The following is a 15343-nucleotide window of genomic DNA, read 5'->3' as shown; positions in this document are numbered from 1 at the left end:
ATACCAGAGGTTCTGATCAGCTGAAAGTTTGTTTCTCTCAAGTTTGTTTCAGGAAGGTTTAATAAAAGGTGTAGTTCATCCTTGCTACGTTTGCTAACATGAATGGTGTGCTGTGTGAGGTTGACTACGCCGAGCCAGCGGGGGAGGTGGAGGTGGCGAGGGAGGTGGAGGGGGCGGTGCAGGTGTTTGCTCACACGGGGCATCACCCGCTGACGGTCACACTCTGTTTTTGCTTCCAGCTCCAGCTGCTGTCCTGAAGCCCACACTCCTCCACCCGAGGAGACTCCTGGATACTTCTCCGCCGGCTCCCACCAGTACAACGACACCGAACTGTAGGGGGCGCCACCCAGCGTCCGGTTGTTGCTGAGTGTGTGGGGCACTACAGGCCATTCCGTCTCCCACCAGCACAAGTCAGCAGACTTTACAGTGACTCCTGCTGCTGAGGAACTTCTGGACGAACCTCACAGAGTCACACTCTTCCTCTTCCTCTTCCTGTCGGCTTTGTTTTCAGATCAATTTGAGGATCTGAACAGGGTGATCACCAGACTCTTCTTTTCTTGCCTATGCAACTTTCAGTTAGTGCACAGCAACTGAAACCTCTCGCCACGAGTTTTGCTCCCACAAAACCTCAACAAACCAAATGACCACAACGCTTTGTCACACGTCTCACCTTCCTTTTCTATGCTTCTATAACTAATCAGCCAGTTATATGTATGTATGTTTATCTCCATATATCTGTGTATACCTATAGTATCTATCTATTCTAACTCTATATTTATATACATATATATATATACAGTATATATTCTCTCTAGTAACACTGGAATTTGTTACACTTTTTTGAAGTGCCTTTTATTTTGGTATTCCCTCGAGGTTTGGGTTTTCCTCGCTCCGCCCCTCGGCCACCCGGCCCGAATAAAAACCTTCGCTGCTGTCGAGCTCACAGGGAAACCAGGGAACCACTGACACCGCAACCTTAACACCATCAGCCAACACGCTACAAATACAACACGCTACCAACATGTCTCAACCACAACACGCTACCAACACGTCTCAGTTACAACACGCTACCAACACGTCTCAGTTACAACACGCTACCAACACGTCTCAGTTACAACACGCTACCAATGCGTCTCAGTTACAACACGCTACCAACGCGTCTCAGTTACAACACGCTACCAACACGTCTCAATTATAACACGCTACCAACGCGTCTCAGTTACAACACGCTACCAACGCGTCTCAGTTACAACACGCTACCAATGCGTCTCAGTTACAACACGCTACCAACACGTCTCAATTATAACACGCTACCAACGCGTCTCAGTTACAACACGCTACCAACGCGTCTCAGTTACAACACGCTACCAATGCGTCTCAGTTACAACACGCTACCAACACGTCTCAATTATAACACGCTACCAACGCGTCTCAACCACAACACGCTACCAATGCGTCTCAATTACAACACGCTACCAACACGTCTCAACAACACACCACCAATGTGTCTCAAGTTCAACACGCTACCAACACGTCACAACTACAACATGCTACATGTCTCAACTACAACACGATGCTAACACATCACAACTTCAGCACGCGACCAACACATCACAACTACAACACGTTACCAACACGTCTCAACTAAAACATGCTACCAACGCGTCTCAGCTGCTAACACAAAAACACGGGAGGAAAAAAGTACAGTAAAACAGGAAGTCTGTGTTTGTTTGCAAGTTTAATTCCAAGATTTAATCACAGACCTGCTGCGTCCAGAACAGACGAGAAGATAAATCACTTCTGGGTTTCATCCCAGGACTTGAGCTTTTGACGAGGGTCTTCTTCCTGTTTGCGGCTGTGAATCGTGACGTGTGCCATCAGCCTACAGACAATATGTTCAACGCTCTCGCCAGCTGTGTCCATGTGAGCCCGAGGGTCAGAGGTCGAGCTGACGCTCAGAGACTGAAGCCAAAGCACAACTCGTAGCATCCTGGTAGCATAGCATGCTGGTAGCGTAGCCTGATGAGCGACGGAGTGTTGCGCGGATCAGACAAGTTAACACCATGCTAAACATGTAGCCATATATGTACTGCGAGGCAGCTGTACCACAGTGATGTGGCTGCAGTCAGGAGCTTTTGGCATTTTTTATTTGATTTGGCTGCTCACAGCTTCTAGAAGACAGTTTCCGTCTCGTGGATCGTCAAAATCTCTGAACGCTTTGAGTGTTTTTACAGGAAGTAAAATGACTTGGATTGACCCTGATCACAATGTTGCTCCATCAGTTTATTGATGGAGAACTGACATAACGTTGGAATGGTTTTTAAAATGAATAGAAATCATGGTTTTGTCGTGACTGTAAGTGACTGTGCAGAGATCAGTTGCACCTTCAGTTATTTTTCCACGAGCAGCAGCTGCTCTGTTTCTGTTTTCTACTTGAGCTTTTAGTTTATTTAAATTATTGTGTGTACTTAATTTTTTTGGAGACAGTTTTGTCAATCTGGCAGTTCCAGTGGGGATACAAATTTGTCTGTTGTCATTCAGTGACATCGAGTGGCCAAACATGGTATGTACCACTGTGTTTTCTGATATAATTTGCTTCGTGATGTAGGACACACCAAAATTGGTTTGATAAAAACTGACTTGTCGACTGGGGAATATTACAGTACCTCTCAAAACAAAGTACCATTGAGTCAGAATCCTTCCTCCTGAACCACCTGATTGAAAACTACTTCAGAATGATAGAGTCGAAGGTGATTTTGATTGTTTTAGACCTTTCTGATCCAGAGGCTGCAGGACAGCGCCGAGCACTGGAAACCAACACGTGACACACGACTGACCTCCAGCTGACACGCGGTCTGTGTATGTTGATACCAGGATCGACTTCCTGTCCAGCTGCTGACCGACCCCCTGCGGTCCGTCTGGAGGAGGACGGCGTCAGTGTGTGGGACCAGGGCTTTCAGGGTATCTTGGAATACTATTTAAAGTCAGAACTGACTGGAAGTGAACTGTTATTTCTTCTTCTACCTATGCATGTTGGAGTGAAGCTCGTATTTAGCCCCTGTTTGAAACAGGATTTTTTTCTGAGACATACTGAACATGACAAAGTTTGTGACCGACAGGCCACACGGAACCACGGACCTCCTGCAAACGCAAGTGTGAAACGTTGCCAGCGTCGCCCACCAGCTCTGGACTCATCAATCACTTGATCCCAGTTGAAGAAGTTTTGCTGCCCCCTGGGGGGGTGTGTCGGGGTGAGGGGTCAGACAGAAGTGCTGGCTCCAGCTGAACCGTCTCAGCCAGTCATGTGGGGACTTTTGCCTTCCAACTGGTTTCTTTTATGCAGGTGGCGCCCTCTTCTGTCTGTACAGCCACATGGGTTATCACTGCCGACACCTACATGTCTGTGGGATCCTGAGGCTGTCAGCCACACCCATTCTGAATGTTTCCCTCAGAGAATTATGTTTCCACAGCATGATGGGTTTAACAACGGAGCCTTTCTCGTCATCTGACATTATCTCGGGATAAAAGTGGGCAAAATGCTTGAAGTTCGAGTCACTTCAAGCTTCGAGTGAAGGACAAGTCACTGGAGCTTCTGCCTCAGTGTGCTTCCTGGAGGTGTCCTCTCAGACCTTCTGCTTCCTGGAAGTTTCTTCTCAGACCTTCAGTCTTTGCCATGTTTACGAAGCCATCAGCTCCGACGGTCCTTGTTGGTCCAAGAGGCTGCTGCTTCTCAGGCTTACACTGATCCTCTGTCCTGGAAAACTCGTGTCAAACTACAGAGTCAGTCTGGTGTCTCTCCGTCCTCCGTCAGTCAGAGCAAGCAGCAGTAGTTTCTGGTTCCACCGTCTACTCTGGTTTATCTTCTGTCCGCTGGCGCTGGAACAGAGGCCTTGCCATTGACCAACAGTCCACTGTCTGTGCACATTTGAAAATAAAGTGGTGGACCTGATGTGTGTCTGTTTTTAGCTCCGACAGCAGGAGAAGAAAAGTCCTTCTAAGTCCATTGCTTTTCGTCTGTTTTCAGAGAGAAAATCTCTTTGTGTCGTTTCTCCACCAATTGCTTCTGAGCGCACTGGACGTTCAGTGTGACCTGCACTGGACGTTCAGTGTGACCTGCACTGGACGTTCAGTGTGACCTGCACTGGACGTTCAGTGTGACCTGCACTGGACGTTCAGTGTGACCTGCACTGGACGTTCAGTGTGACCTGCACTGGACGTTCAGTGTGACCTGCACTGGACGATCAGTGTGACCTGCACTGGACGTTCAGTGTGACCTGCACTGGACGTTCAGTGTGACCACCTCTGCACTGTTGCTTCCTCACATTTTGCTGATTGAGTTGAATAAACGCTATCACTATCATCACCTAATTATCAATGAGATCGATAATATCTTATCAGTCAGATTAATAATATGACCTTCAGGCAGACAATCAGTCGATGCCAACACCTCTAGCCTGTCACCACGACGACACCTCTAACCTGTCTCCATGACGACACCTCTAACCTGTCACCATGACGACACCTCTAGCCTGTCACCATGACGACACCTCTAGCCTGTCACCATGACGACACCTCTAACCTGTCTCCATGACGACACCTCTAACCTGTCTCCATGACGACACCTCTAACCTGTCACAACGACGACACGTCAAACCTGTCTCCACGACGACACGTCAAACCTGTCTCCACGACGACACCTCTAACCTGTCACCATGACGACACCTCTAACCTGTCTCCATGACGACACCGCTAACCTGTCTCCATGACGACACCTCTAGCCTGTCACCATGACGACACCTCTAACCTGTCTCCATGACGACACCTCTAACCTGTCTCCATGACGACACGTCTAACCTGTCTCCGTGACGACACCTCTAACCCGTCTCCGTGACGACACCTCTGTCTCCATGATGACACCTCTAACCTGTCTCCATGACGACACCTCTAACCTGTCTCCGTGACAACACTCCAACCTGTCTCCATGACAACAACACTTCTAACCTGTCTCCATGACATCAGCACCTCTAACCTGTGTTCATGACAACACCTCTACCTGTCTCCATGACAACAGCATCTCTAACCTGTCTTCATTAAAATATAGTGTCTGTGCGTTGAGTCGACATTCATTCCGTGGTTTTTCCTGAATAAACATCATTACAAGCTTCAGTCTTCAGGAGAAAAACAATGCAATTACAGAAAATATGCAATTAATTAAGTAATTTTGTTTATTGATTGACAGTACTAAATATATATATATATATATGTGTGTGTGTGTGTGTTGGGATCTCACAGGACCACAGAAAGTTTGTTCATTTGGAGGAAAAGACAATTGTCATATGTCATGATAGACAGTCATGACATATGAATTCTGACCCAGGAATGTGATTGTCTTTCACACGGAGTGAGGGGGGGGGCTTCTGCAGGACCCCCCCCCCCCTTTCTGCTCACAAGACTCTTCCCCCATGCAATCAGCCAGTCACTGATTGGTTGAAGCTCTCAGGCTTTGACACCTCCGAATCAACATTCATGCAACAAAAGGCATTCAGTCTCTCCATTCTCTCTCTTGCAAGACTAAACTCCGAGGAGGTGAGTTGCTGAAGAGCTGCTTCCCAGCAGCTCAGCTCACCCAGCGTTAGCACACAGCTAACACCAGAGGCCTGTAACCAGGGGGCCTCCACTCCTCTCTTGCACGACTACACTCCGAGGAGGTGAGTTGCTGGAGAGCAACTTCTTTGTGTTTTCCTCAACCAGCAGGAAAACCATCACAGACCTGAGCGATCAGCTCCTCAGTCTGGACAAAAGGAACAACCAGGAGCTGCAAAGAAGGACTCCTGAAACATCAACTTCATCTTCTTCTCCTCAGCCTGCAGAACCAGCAACCACAGTTAGCAGGAGGTGCTAACTACAGGAGAAGACACCAGCTTCCCTCCAGCAGGACAACAACTGAACTCCTTCAAGGAAGTGGGAACAACAACTGGGCTTTACCTGAGATTAGTTAAACCTGATGCTATGATAGAACTGTTTAACTTTATGAAGATGTGTTGATTCTGTTACAGTGATTGAGTTCTATAGATAATGATATTAGGAGCAGTTATCAACCTGTAAACCAACGTTAGCTCTGCCACAGACACAGGGTCTGCATGCTAATCTTTGCTTTACTAACTAGTTAACTCACAATCCTACACATATCACATCAAAGACAACATCACACAGTAACTGAACACCATCTGACGACTCCTGACGTTTTACAAAACAAGTCTCTTTCACATCAACTCATTCTAGAAATGGTCTTTTAGCAGAGACACACAGGAAGCAGACGCTAAAGACTAGCTTCCATGTTCCATTGTTCTCCAGCACATGGTGGAGACCCAGGACAGACTTCCTGCTCTGATAACCTCCATTTGGATGTAGTTTCTTGTGACCCGCCATCTTGTTTTGTAGTTCCATCGCACATCTCACACACACACACTCCCTCCACCTCTCTCTCTTTTCTCCACACACACGCACACACACACACACACACAAACACACACACACACACACACGCACACACACACACACACACACACACACACACCCAGCTGTATATAGGTAGTTAGAATCTGTGTTTTATTTGTTTTTATTGTGAATAAATATATGTTTGGAATCATACTTGCTGTTTTATTAATGAGCACAAAGGAGAATGAAATGTCGACTCTTCTGTGTCAAGAACTCCAAAATCCTTCAACCTTTACTGTTAATTCTGGTAATTGTAATTAATTTAACTATTAATTCAAATTCCTGATTAATTGCTTAGTATATCTTATGAGACTGATAGAACTGAATTGGCTATCATTTCCTGTTAAGACAGGTGGAGTTCCGAGGTTCTGATACAGATCAGGTAAAATTTCAACAACATTATTAATAACTATCTTTGATAATTATTAATCATTATTGATAGCCAACCAAAACATAAATAGTGATAAATATGAGGTAATAAATCCCTACATATATATACATGTATACATATATATATATATATATATATATATATATATATATATATATATATATATATATATATTAGTGCCGTCAATCAATTAAAAAGTAAAACACAGAATTATTGCTGACTTAACAGAGACTACATTTAAATTCAAAGACTATTTTTAGAACATACTTTTTGCTTTTGGTGAAACTGTTTCTCTTCAAGATCAGCAAAATAACAAAATCATAAACTAATTAATAAACATCTAGATTAAGTCTGGGTTTTGTTAGAGTGCCGGTCCACCACTTTGAATACTTCTGGAAACAAATTTGTGAACTTATTACATGAACTAAGTGGTAAAAGTATAGTGTAATACACACATGAGAGACAGAGAGACAGTAACACCCAGTGAGAGAGAGAGAGAACACACAGGTGAGCACACAGCCAGGCATGCACACGCGAACGCACGCACGCACACACACACACACACACACACACACACAGGAGAGCCAGGGAAAGAGAGAAAGAGTATAAATGAATATTTTAGCAGTATTTCCTCCAGCTTTAGCAGTTTGGTGGCTCCTGGTCAGCCAACTTGTAGCACCAGTCGATATTGAACGAACCAAACACCAAATAGGTTCTGGTCATTTAAAAGCAAATAACTGAACCAATACAAGACATATACAATACATATATACATACACATGTATATAAGATGTATGCAATATAAATATATAGACACATGTGTATAAGGTGTCAGGGTGTAGGGTGAGGTCCCCTTTAAGAGTGGGCGGGCCATAGGTCTGGGCTGTCAGCACCTCACCTGTGGCCACTTTGTGTGATCACCCTGCCCTATATATGTCCTGTCTGTGTGTTTGTTCAGTGTTGGTTTGTTTGTTAGCGATGTCCCGTCCGTCCGGTCCTGTGCTAGTCTTCCATGTCTCGTCTGTCCTGTCCAGTCGTTGGAGTCCAGTCTGCTGTGCTCCTCATGTCAAGGAGCAACCTGTGAATCATCGGTCTGTGCTGTCCGCAAATAAAAGACTTGTTTGAACCCAGACTGCCTCCAGAGTCCTGCACTTGGGTCCTGTCCGTGATCCGTGACAGAACAAACCAACCATCATGGACCCAGCGGACTCTGGTCACCAGCTGCTAGGAGCAGTTGGCCAGCAGGAAGACCGGCTCACTCAACACGACGAGCAGTTGTCTGGTTTAACGGCGGGTCTCCACGACCTTTCTCATCGACACACGTCAGTGGAAAGTCAACGAGATAACCATTAAAAACCGCTACCCACTACCCCTCATGACTTCGGCCTTTGAACGCCTGCAGGGAGCCAAGGTCTTTACTAAGCTGGACTTGCGCAATGCTTACCACCTGGTCCGGATTAGGCACGGGGACGAGTGGAAAACGCCATTTAACACACCTTCGGGCCATTACGAGTATTTGGTGATGCCATTCGGTTTATGCAATGCTCCCGCAGTGTTCCAGAATCTCGTCAATGATGTGCTGAGAGACGCATTGAATAAGTTTCTGTTTGTTTACCTCGACGACATTCTGATTTTTTCTCCGGATCCTGCCAGTCATGTCAAGCATGTTCGTTTTGTTTTGGAGCGTCTTCTCAGCAATAATTTGTTTGTCAAAGCCGAGAAAAGTGTTTTTCATGCTCCCACAGTTTCTTTTCTCGGACACGTCATCTCAGAGGGGAGGGTGGAGATGGACAGAGAGAAGGTCAGGGCTGTAGCGGATTGGCCGACCCCGGGTAACCGCAAACAATTATTACGATTTTTGGGGTTTGCTAACTTCTACCGGCGGTATATCAGGGGATTCAGCTCCGTCGCGGCGCCACTACATACCTTGACTTCCCCCAAGGTCCCGTTTTCTTGGGGTCCCTCGGCTGAGCAGGCGTTTTCTGAGCTCAGGGCCAGGTTCACCTCATCTCCCGTGCTTGGTGTCGCGGACCCTGGACGGCAGTTTGTGGTGGAGGTGGACGCTTCAGATGTCGGGGTCGGGGCAGTGCTCTCTCAGCGCAGCAGTAAGGATGGGAAGCTGCACCCTTGTGCCTTTTTCTCCAGGCGGCTGACCCCGGCTGAGGAGAACTATGACATCGGCAATCGAGAGCTCCTGGCCATCAAGGCTGCGTTGGAGGAGTGGAGGCATTATCTGGAGGGCGCTGAGCACCCGTTTGTGGTATGGACCGACCATCGAAACCTCGAGTACATCAAGTCGGCCAAACGATTAAATTCTCGGCAGGCCCGGTGGGCGCTGTTCTTCACCCGGTTCGACTTTGTGGTGTCGTATCGGCCGGGGTCTAAGAACGTGAAGCCTGATGCCCTTTCCCGGGCCTTTGAGCCGGATCCTGCTCCTCGTTCCCCCACGCCAATTTTACCTCCGACCTGTGTGGTGGGGGCGGTGACGTGGGAGATTGAGGAGCAGGTTCGGCGGGCTCTGGAGGGGGTGACGGTGCCGCCAGGTTGTCCTCCCAACCGCCTGTTTGTGTGTCCCCCGGTACGATGTAGTGTCATTCAATGGGCCCACACTAACCTTCTGCCTTGCCACCCAGGAACTCAGCGCACACTGTTTGTGGCAAGACAGCGTTTCTGGTGGCCAGAGATGAGCAGGGAAGTCCGTGAGTATGTCCGGGCTTGCCCTGTCTGCGCGCGTAACAAGACCTCGCGGTCTCGCCCCTCTGGTCTGTTGCAGCCGCTCCCAGTACCCACCCGACCATGGGCAGACCTGTCCATTGACTTTGCCACTGGCCTCCCGGACGCAGAAGGGTTTACCACCATCCTCACCGTAGTGGACCGGTTTTCCAAGATGGCCCACTTTGTACCCTTGACAAAGCTCCCATCAGCCAAGGAGCTGGCGGAGGTCATGCTGAGACACGTGTTCCGTCTTCACGGGTTCCCAAGGGACATTGTCTCGGACAGGGGGCCTCAGTTCGTGTCTCGGTTTTGGAGGGAGTTTTGCAGGCTGTTGGGAACTACGGTGAGCCTTTCGTCCGGGTACCACCCAGAGTCTAATGGCCAGACGGAGAGGGTGAACCAGGAGCTGGAGTCCATACTTCGGTGTCTGGTCTCTGACAGCCCAGCTGCTTGGTACAGGCAGTTAGTCTGGGTGGAATGCGCGCACAATTCCCTTCCCTGTTCATCCACTGGGCTGTCTCCCTTTGAGTGTGTGTACGGTTACCAACCTCCCCTGTTCCCAACCCGAGAATCAGGCCATGAAAGAGTACATTGAGTCTGGCTTAGAGGCTGGGATAATCAGACCCTCGTCCTCCCCTGCAGGGGCGGGATTTTTCTTTGTGGCAAAGAAGCTGGCGTCAAGGTTTATTGGACCTTATCCAATAATTAAGCTGGTTGGTCCATCTGCAGTCCGTCTTCGTTTGCCCCGCTCGCTTCGCGTCCACCCCACCTTTCATGTGTCAAAGGTTAAACCTGCCCGGGAAAGCCCCCTAGTTCCCTCCTCAAGAGCCCCTCCTCCTCCCCGTATTGTAGAGGGTGAGGAGGTTTTCACTGTCAGGCGGCTCCTGGCAGCTCACCGGCGTGGGCGGGGGTTCCAATACCTGGTTGACTGGGAGGGGTATGGCCCTGAGGAACGTGCCTGGGTACCTGCTAGGGACATTTTGGACCCAGGCATGATCAGGGATTTCCACAGGCAGCATCCTGAGATGCCTGGGCCGTCTGGAGCCGGTCGTGGAGGGGGGGGTACTGTCAGGGTGTAGGGTGAGGTCCCCTTTAAGAGTGGGCGGGCCATAGGTCTGGGCTGTCAGCACCTCACCTGTGGCCACTTCTGGTAATCACCCTGCCCTATATATGTCCTGTCTGTGTGTTGGTTTGTTTGTTAGCGATGTCCCGTCCGTCCGGTCCTGTGCTAGTCTTCCATGTCTCGTCTGTCCTGTCCAGTCATTGGAGTCAAGCCTGCTGTGCTCCTCACGTCAAGGAGCAACCTACGATTCATCGGTCTGTGCTGTCCGCAAATAAAAGACTTGTTTGAATCCAGCCTGCCTCCAGAGTCCTGCACTTGGGTCCTGTCCGTGATCCGTGACATAAGGTGTATGCAAGAATATGATTAAATAAGATGTAATGTACTTCAGGGACCACATACAGTCCAGTTCCATCCTGATAAATAATCCTGGTAAAATATTACTGTAATAACCTTTAAATTTACACTTCAAATTGTTTCTTTGTTGTGTCACAGTGTGTGGAATGAAATGTCTGTATTTTTACAAGATCAAACCCTCAGAACTGAAACTGATGACAATCTCAACATGAAGTCAATTTAATGAAACGTGCGAGTGAAAAATACAATGAAATGTGAAACTAAAACTAGTTTGAACTGGGGATGGTCCAATCCCATCCAGTGGATCGGTATCAGGTCTCCTGACAACACCACCATCCCCCCTGGCAGTAGACTGACAATGATCGCCAGCAGCCAGGGTAGGAGAAATTGTATCTAACAAAAGAAAGAGACTCGGCCCTCGGACTGTGGAAAAATAATTTTCATGAATAAAAACCAAATAAAACAACCTTATCCCATGTGTTTCTTTTATCAGCTCATAAGCATCACTTCCACACCCAGTACTCCCGCCTCATTATAAGATTGTGTTGTACATTATTATGATATAATTTTCTATTGTGTTTACAAACATCAAGAAGTCACAAGCACAGGGAGGCCACACCATGGCACGTGATTAAACAAGGAAAACTCATTCAGCATAATTATTTGTTACTCAAGTAAACATGACAATATCTTTTCACTCAGAACATTCATGTTCACAGCACAACAATAGCCTGATATCAGACAACTGTCACGTGATGTTAAACAGAAGCCGTTAACTCAACTCTGCAGTGGTCGACCGTGATTGAGTGACTTCAAGATGCTCTTCATACTTTGGGCCACCAGATGTCACCAAAGCTTCAAGTATTAACCCCTTCAGTGCTTAACAAAGCTTCCTTTGGCCATCCGGCCTCCCTGGACGTCCTCTCTCTCCTTTCCTCTGCTGGATCTCAACGTTCCTCACATCACCCAGGACAACTGGTTGTTGACCCGAGGTGAGGAACGATCCGACAGAGGCTTCTGATTTACCTGGAGGTGAGCACAAGCCCCTCCCCTCTAACAGGTGGGGTGCTCTGGTTGGTTCATCCACTATGATGTCACTCTCCTCCATGATGTCACTCCTCCATGACGTCGCTCTCCTCCGTGATGTCACTCTCCTCTGGCCCCCATGATGTCACTCCTCGGTGATGTCGTTCTCCTCCATGATGTCACTCCTCAGTGATGTCACTCTCCTCCATGATGTCACTCCTCGGTGATGTCGTTCTCCTCCATGATGTCACTCCTCAGTGATGTCACTCTCCTCCATGATGTCACTCCTCGGTGATGTCGTTCTCCTCCATGATGTCACTCCTCAGTGATGTCACTCTCCTCCATGATGTCACTCTCCTCCATGATGTCACTCCTCGGTGATGTCACTCTCCTCCATGATGTCACTCTCCTCCATGATGTCACTCCTCGGTGATGTCGTTCTCCTCCATGATGTCACTCTCCTCGGTGATGTCACTCTCCTCCATGATGTCACTCCTCGGTGATGTCACTCTCCTCCGTGATGTCCCTCCTTGAGCCTCTGTCCCACTGCAGTTCGGAGACGTAAGGAGGCAAAGCCACCCAGAGCGCAGTCCTGCTACAAATGTAGGCGCAGTGATTACGCAACAATAATAGCATGAAGAACATAGAATTGCTGGACAGCACCTCAACGGGTTCCTGAAGCTGGGAGCTGTAAAGTGCAGACAGTTCCAAGAGGTTTATTGCAAACTTGTTGAGAGTGACAGAATTTTTAGTGAATCACACAACTATGAGGTTATATTTGTGCCAAAATTCTGAGCGAGCGATGGGAAAATTTGAGCGCAAAAAAATGTATTGTGCAAGCACACTAATAGCATTTTGAGGAAATATTTAAATTGCGCAAAGAAAAACTTGAGATTGCGCTCAAAAATCCTTTCTGCACTCAGATTCTTCCTCTGCGCTCAACCTCTCTCTCTCTATCGCTCAACCTCTCTCTCTCTCTCTCGCTCGCTCAAATCTCTCCACCTCCGCTCATGTTCTGCTGTACGCTCGCTCAAAACGTGCAAAGCCCAAATGTGACAGACACGGTTGTCCACCAATCACAGAAATTCGGGGTGGGCGATGAACTCTGATTGGTTACTTCGGATTCTGGAAGTGCCTCATAACCAACGAAGAAGAAAAAGAAGAAGAAGAGGGAAAAACAAACCGCGAGGGAAAACCTATCTTTAGTTTTCCTTATTTCTGTTTTCCCTCGCAGTTTGTTTTTCCCTCTTCTTCTTCTTCGTTGGTTATGAGGCACTTCCAGAAACCGAAGTAACCAATCAGAATTCAACGCCCGCCGCGAATTTATGTGATTGGTGGACAACTTGTGTCTGTCACATTTGGGTTTTGGACATATTGAGCGAGCGCACAGCAGGACTTGAGCGTGGAGAGATGTGAGCGAGAGAGAGAGCGAGAGAGAGAGAGAGAGAGAGAGAGAGAGAGAGAGAGAGAGAGAGAGAGAGAGAGAGAGAGAGAGAGAGAGAGAGAGAGAGAGAGAGAGGTTGAGCACAGAGGAAGAATCTGAGCGCAGAAATGATTTTTGAGCGCGCAATCTCAAGTTTGTCTTTTTTGTCTTTGCGCAATTTAAATATTTCCTCAAAATGCTATTAGTGGGGACTTCCGGCTTGGCGAGACATGGAGTAGGACACGTGTAGTGGAGCTCCTGCAGAGTGAAAGCGACCTTTATATATGTGCACTATTTTTGTATTTTTTTACTTTTTAAACTTGAACTACTCTTTCTCCGACTTGTACGCCTCACTTTTTTCCCGTTAAAATGCCACCAAAGCTTAACAAAGCGGGAAACAACACCCAGCCTAACCAGCGGCCTGGTGCAAACGCCGCCTCCTCGCCCCAGAGTGATTCAAGTTCCCCCGCGGAGCCGAGCTGCACACCGACTGCTCACATCACCGCACTCAAAACCCAACTTCTCCTCGCTCTCCGAAATGAGGTTGTGACAGTATTCAGAGCCGAGCTTCAAACAGCTTTAAGTGAGAATCTCTGTTCCATGAAGACTGAGCTGCTGGCCTTAAAAACACAACTTTCTGGCACTAGTTCCTCAGTGCAGGCGGAAGTTTCGGGGCTCAAAGTTACAGTTGCTGAGATGAACAGTCCCTCTCTACTTGTACAGATGACATCGTCACTCTCCAAAACAAAGTTGAACATCTGTCTAAAGAATATGGAAAGCTGGAAAATAAATGTGAGGAACTAGAGTCCAGAGCTCGCCGTCAGAACATACGGATTATCGGCGTTCCGGAGGACGACCCCGCCCCCCTCTCCCCCGCCGGTGTGGCCAAGCTACTAATGGAAGCTTTGAAACTGGACAGGGAGCCGCTGGTGGACAGGGCTCACCGGTCCCTTATGCCGAGGCCCAGGCCCGGCGATCGTCCCCGTGCCATAGTGGCAAAGCTGCATTATTTCAAGGATTGCTCCGATATTCTCAAGAAAGCGAGGGAATTACAACGCGTGAATCTTTGAAACATGACCATCTCCGTCTTCCCTGATGACACCACCAAGACTGCACGGGCCCGCGCCGCTTTCAACGACGTCCGCCGCCAGCTGCGTGAGATCCCGGGAGTCCGGTTCGGCTTACTGCACCCGGCCCGACTGCGCACAGCGAGACTTTACCTCCCCAGAAGAGGCCAAGTCCTTCATCAAGACAATCACCAAATAAAGAGGCTGTTTTTTCAGTTTCTTACAAGGACATTACTGCCATCATTACTTTCAAGTTTCATTCATATTACCGGGTGAGTCTGTACGTTTACATACACACCGACTGTCTATAAAGGATGTGCTGATCTGGAATGGCTCTTATGTACCAAGCAGTGCTTTAAAACTGCAATATTACATTTAATGCGCATTCGTTATTATTATTGATATTAGTAGTAGTTTTATGCTGTTACTGGCGTTCTGTCAGCCATGATGCCATTTATTCCATCCGGTATTCATTGGAGTAGTTCATGTTTTGTTTTTTTTTATTTTTCTTTTTAGTGACGCACACTTTCTATTTGAAATTATATTTGAAGTTCACTATCTGCAGGGGTTCATTTTTTAGTCTTTTAGACTTTTAGACTAGTTACACAGTGGTGGTGGTGGTGGTGGTGGTGGCGGTGGTGGTGGTGGTGGTGGTGGTGGTGGTGGTGGTGGTGGTGGTGGTGGTGGTGGTGGTGGTGGTGGTGGTGGTGGTGGTGGTACCACAGTTATGATCACATTGTAGATGGCAAATACTAATCCACTTAATTCCGATACTGGATCAAGTATTTGATTTTTGAGCTGGAATG

General features: G+C 47.8%; 1 protein-coding gene across 1 annotated transcript in view; it reads left to right on the top strand.

Annotated features, from left to right (window-relative positions):
- The window catches only part of LOC308142765 (tight junction protein 2-like), a 67756-nt gene extending 63807 nt beyond the window's left edge, over positions 1 to 3949 (top strand). Inside the window, exon 23 of the mRNA XM_080513335.1 lies at positions 240 to 3949. Within this exon, the coding sequence (XP_080369461.1) occupies positions 240 to 336 (97 nt within the window). The 3' untranslated portion in view covers positions 337 to 3949. The remainder of the gene's footprint in view (positions 1 to 239) is intronic.
- Positions 3950 to 15343: the final 11394 nt, after the last annotated feature.

The sequence above is a fragment of the Blennius ocellaris genome (assembly GCF_963422515.1).
Source record: "Blennius ocellaris genome assembly, chromosome: 17".
In the NCBI taxonomy this organism is placed as follows: Eukaryota; Metazoa; Chordata; class Actinopteri; order Blenniiformes; family Blenniidae; genus Blennius; species Blennius ocellaris.
This window is presented reverse-complemented; position numbering and strand designations above follow the sequence as displayed.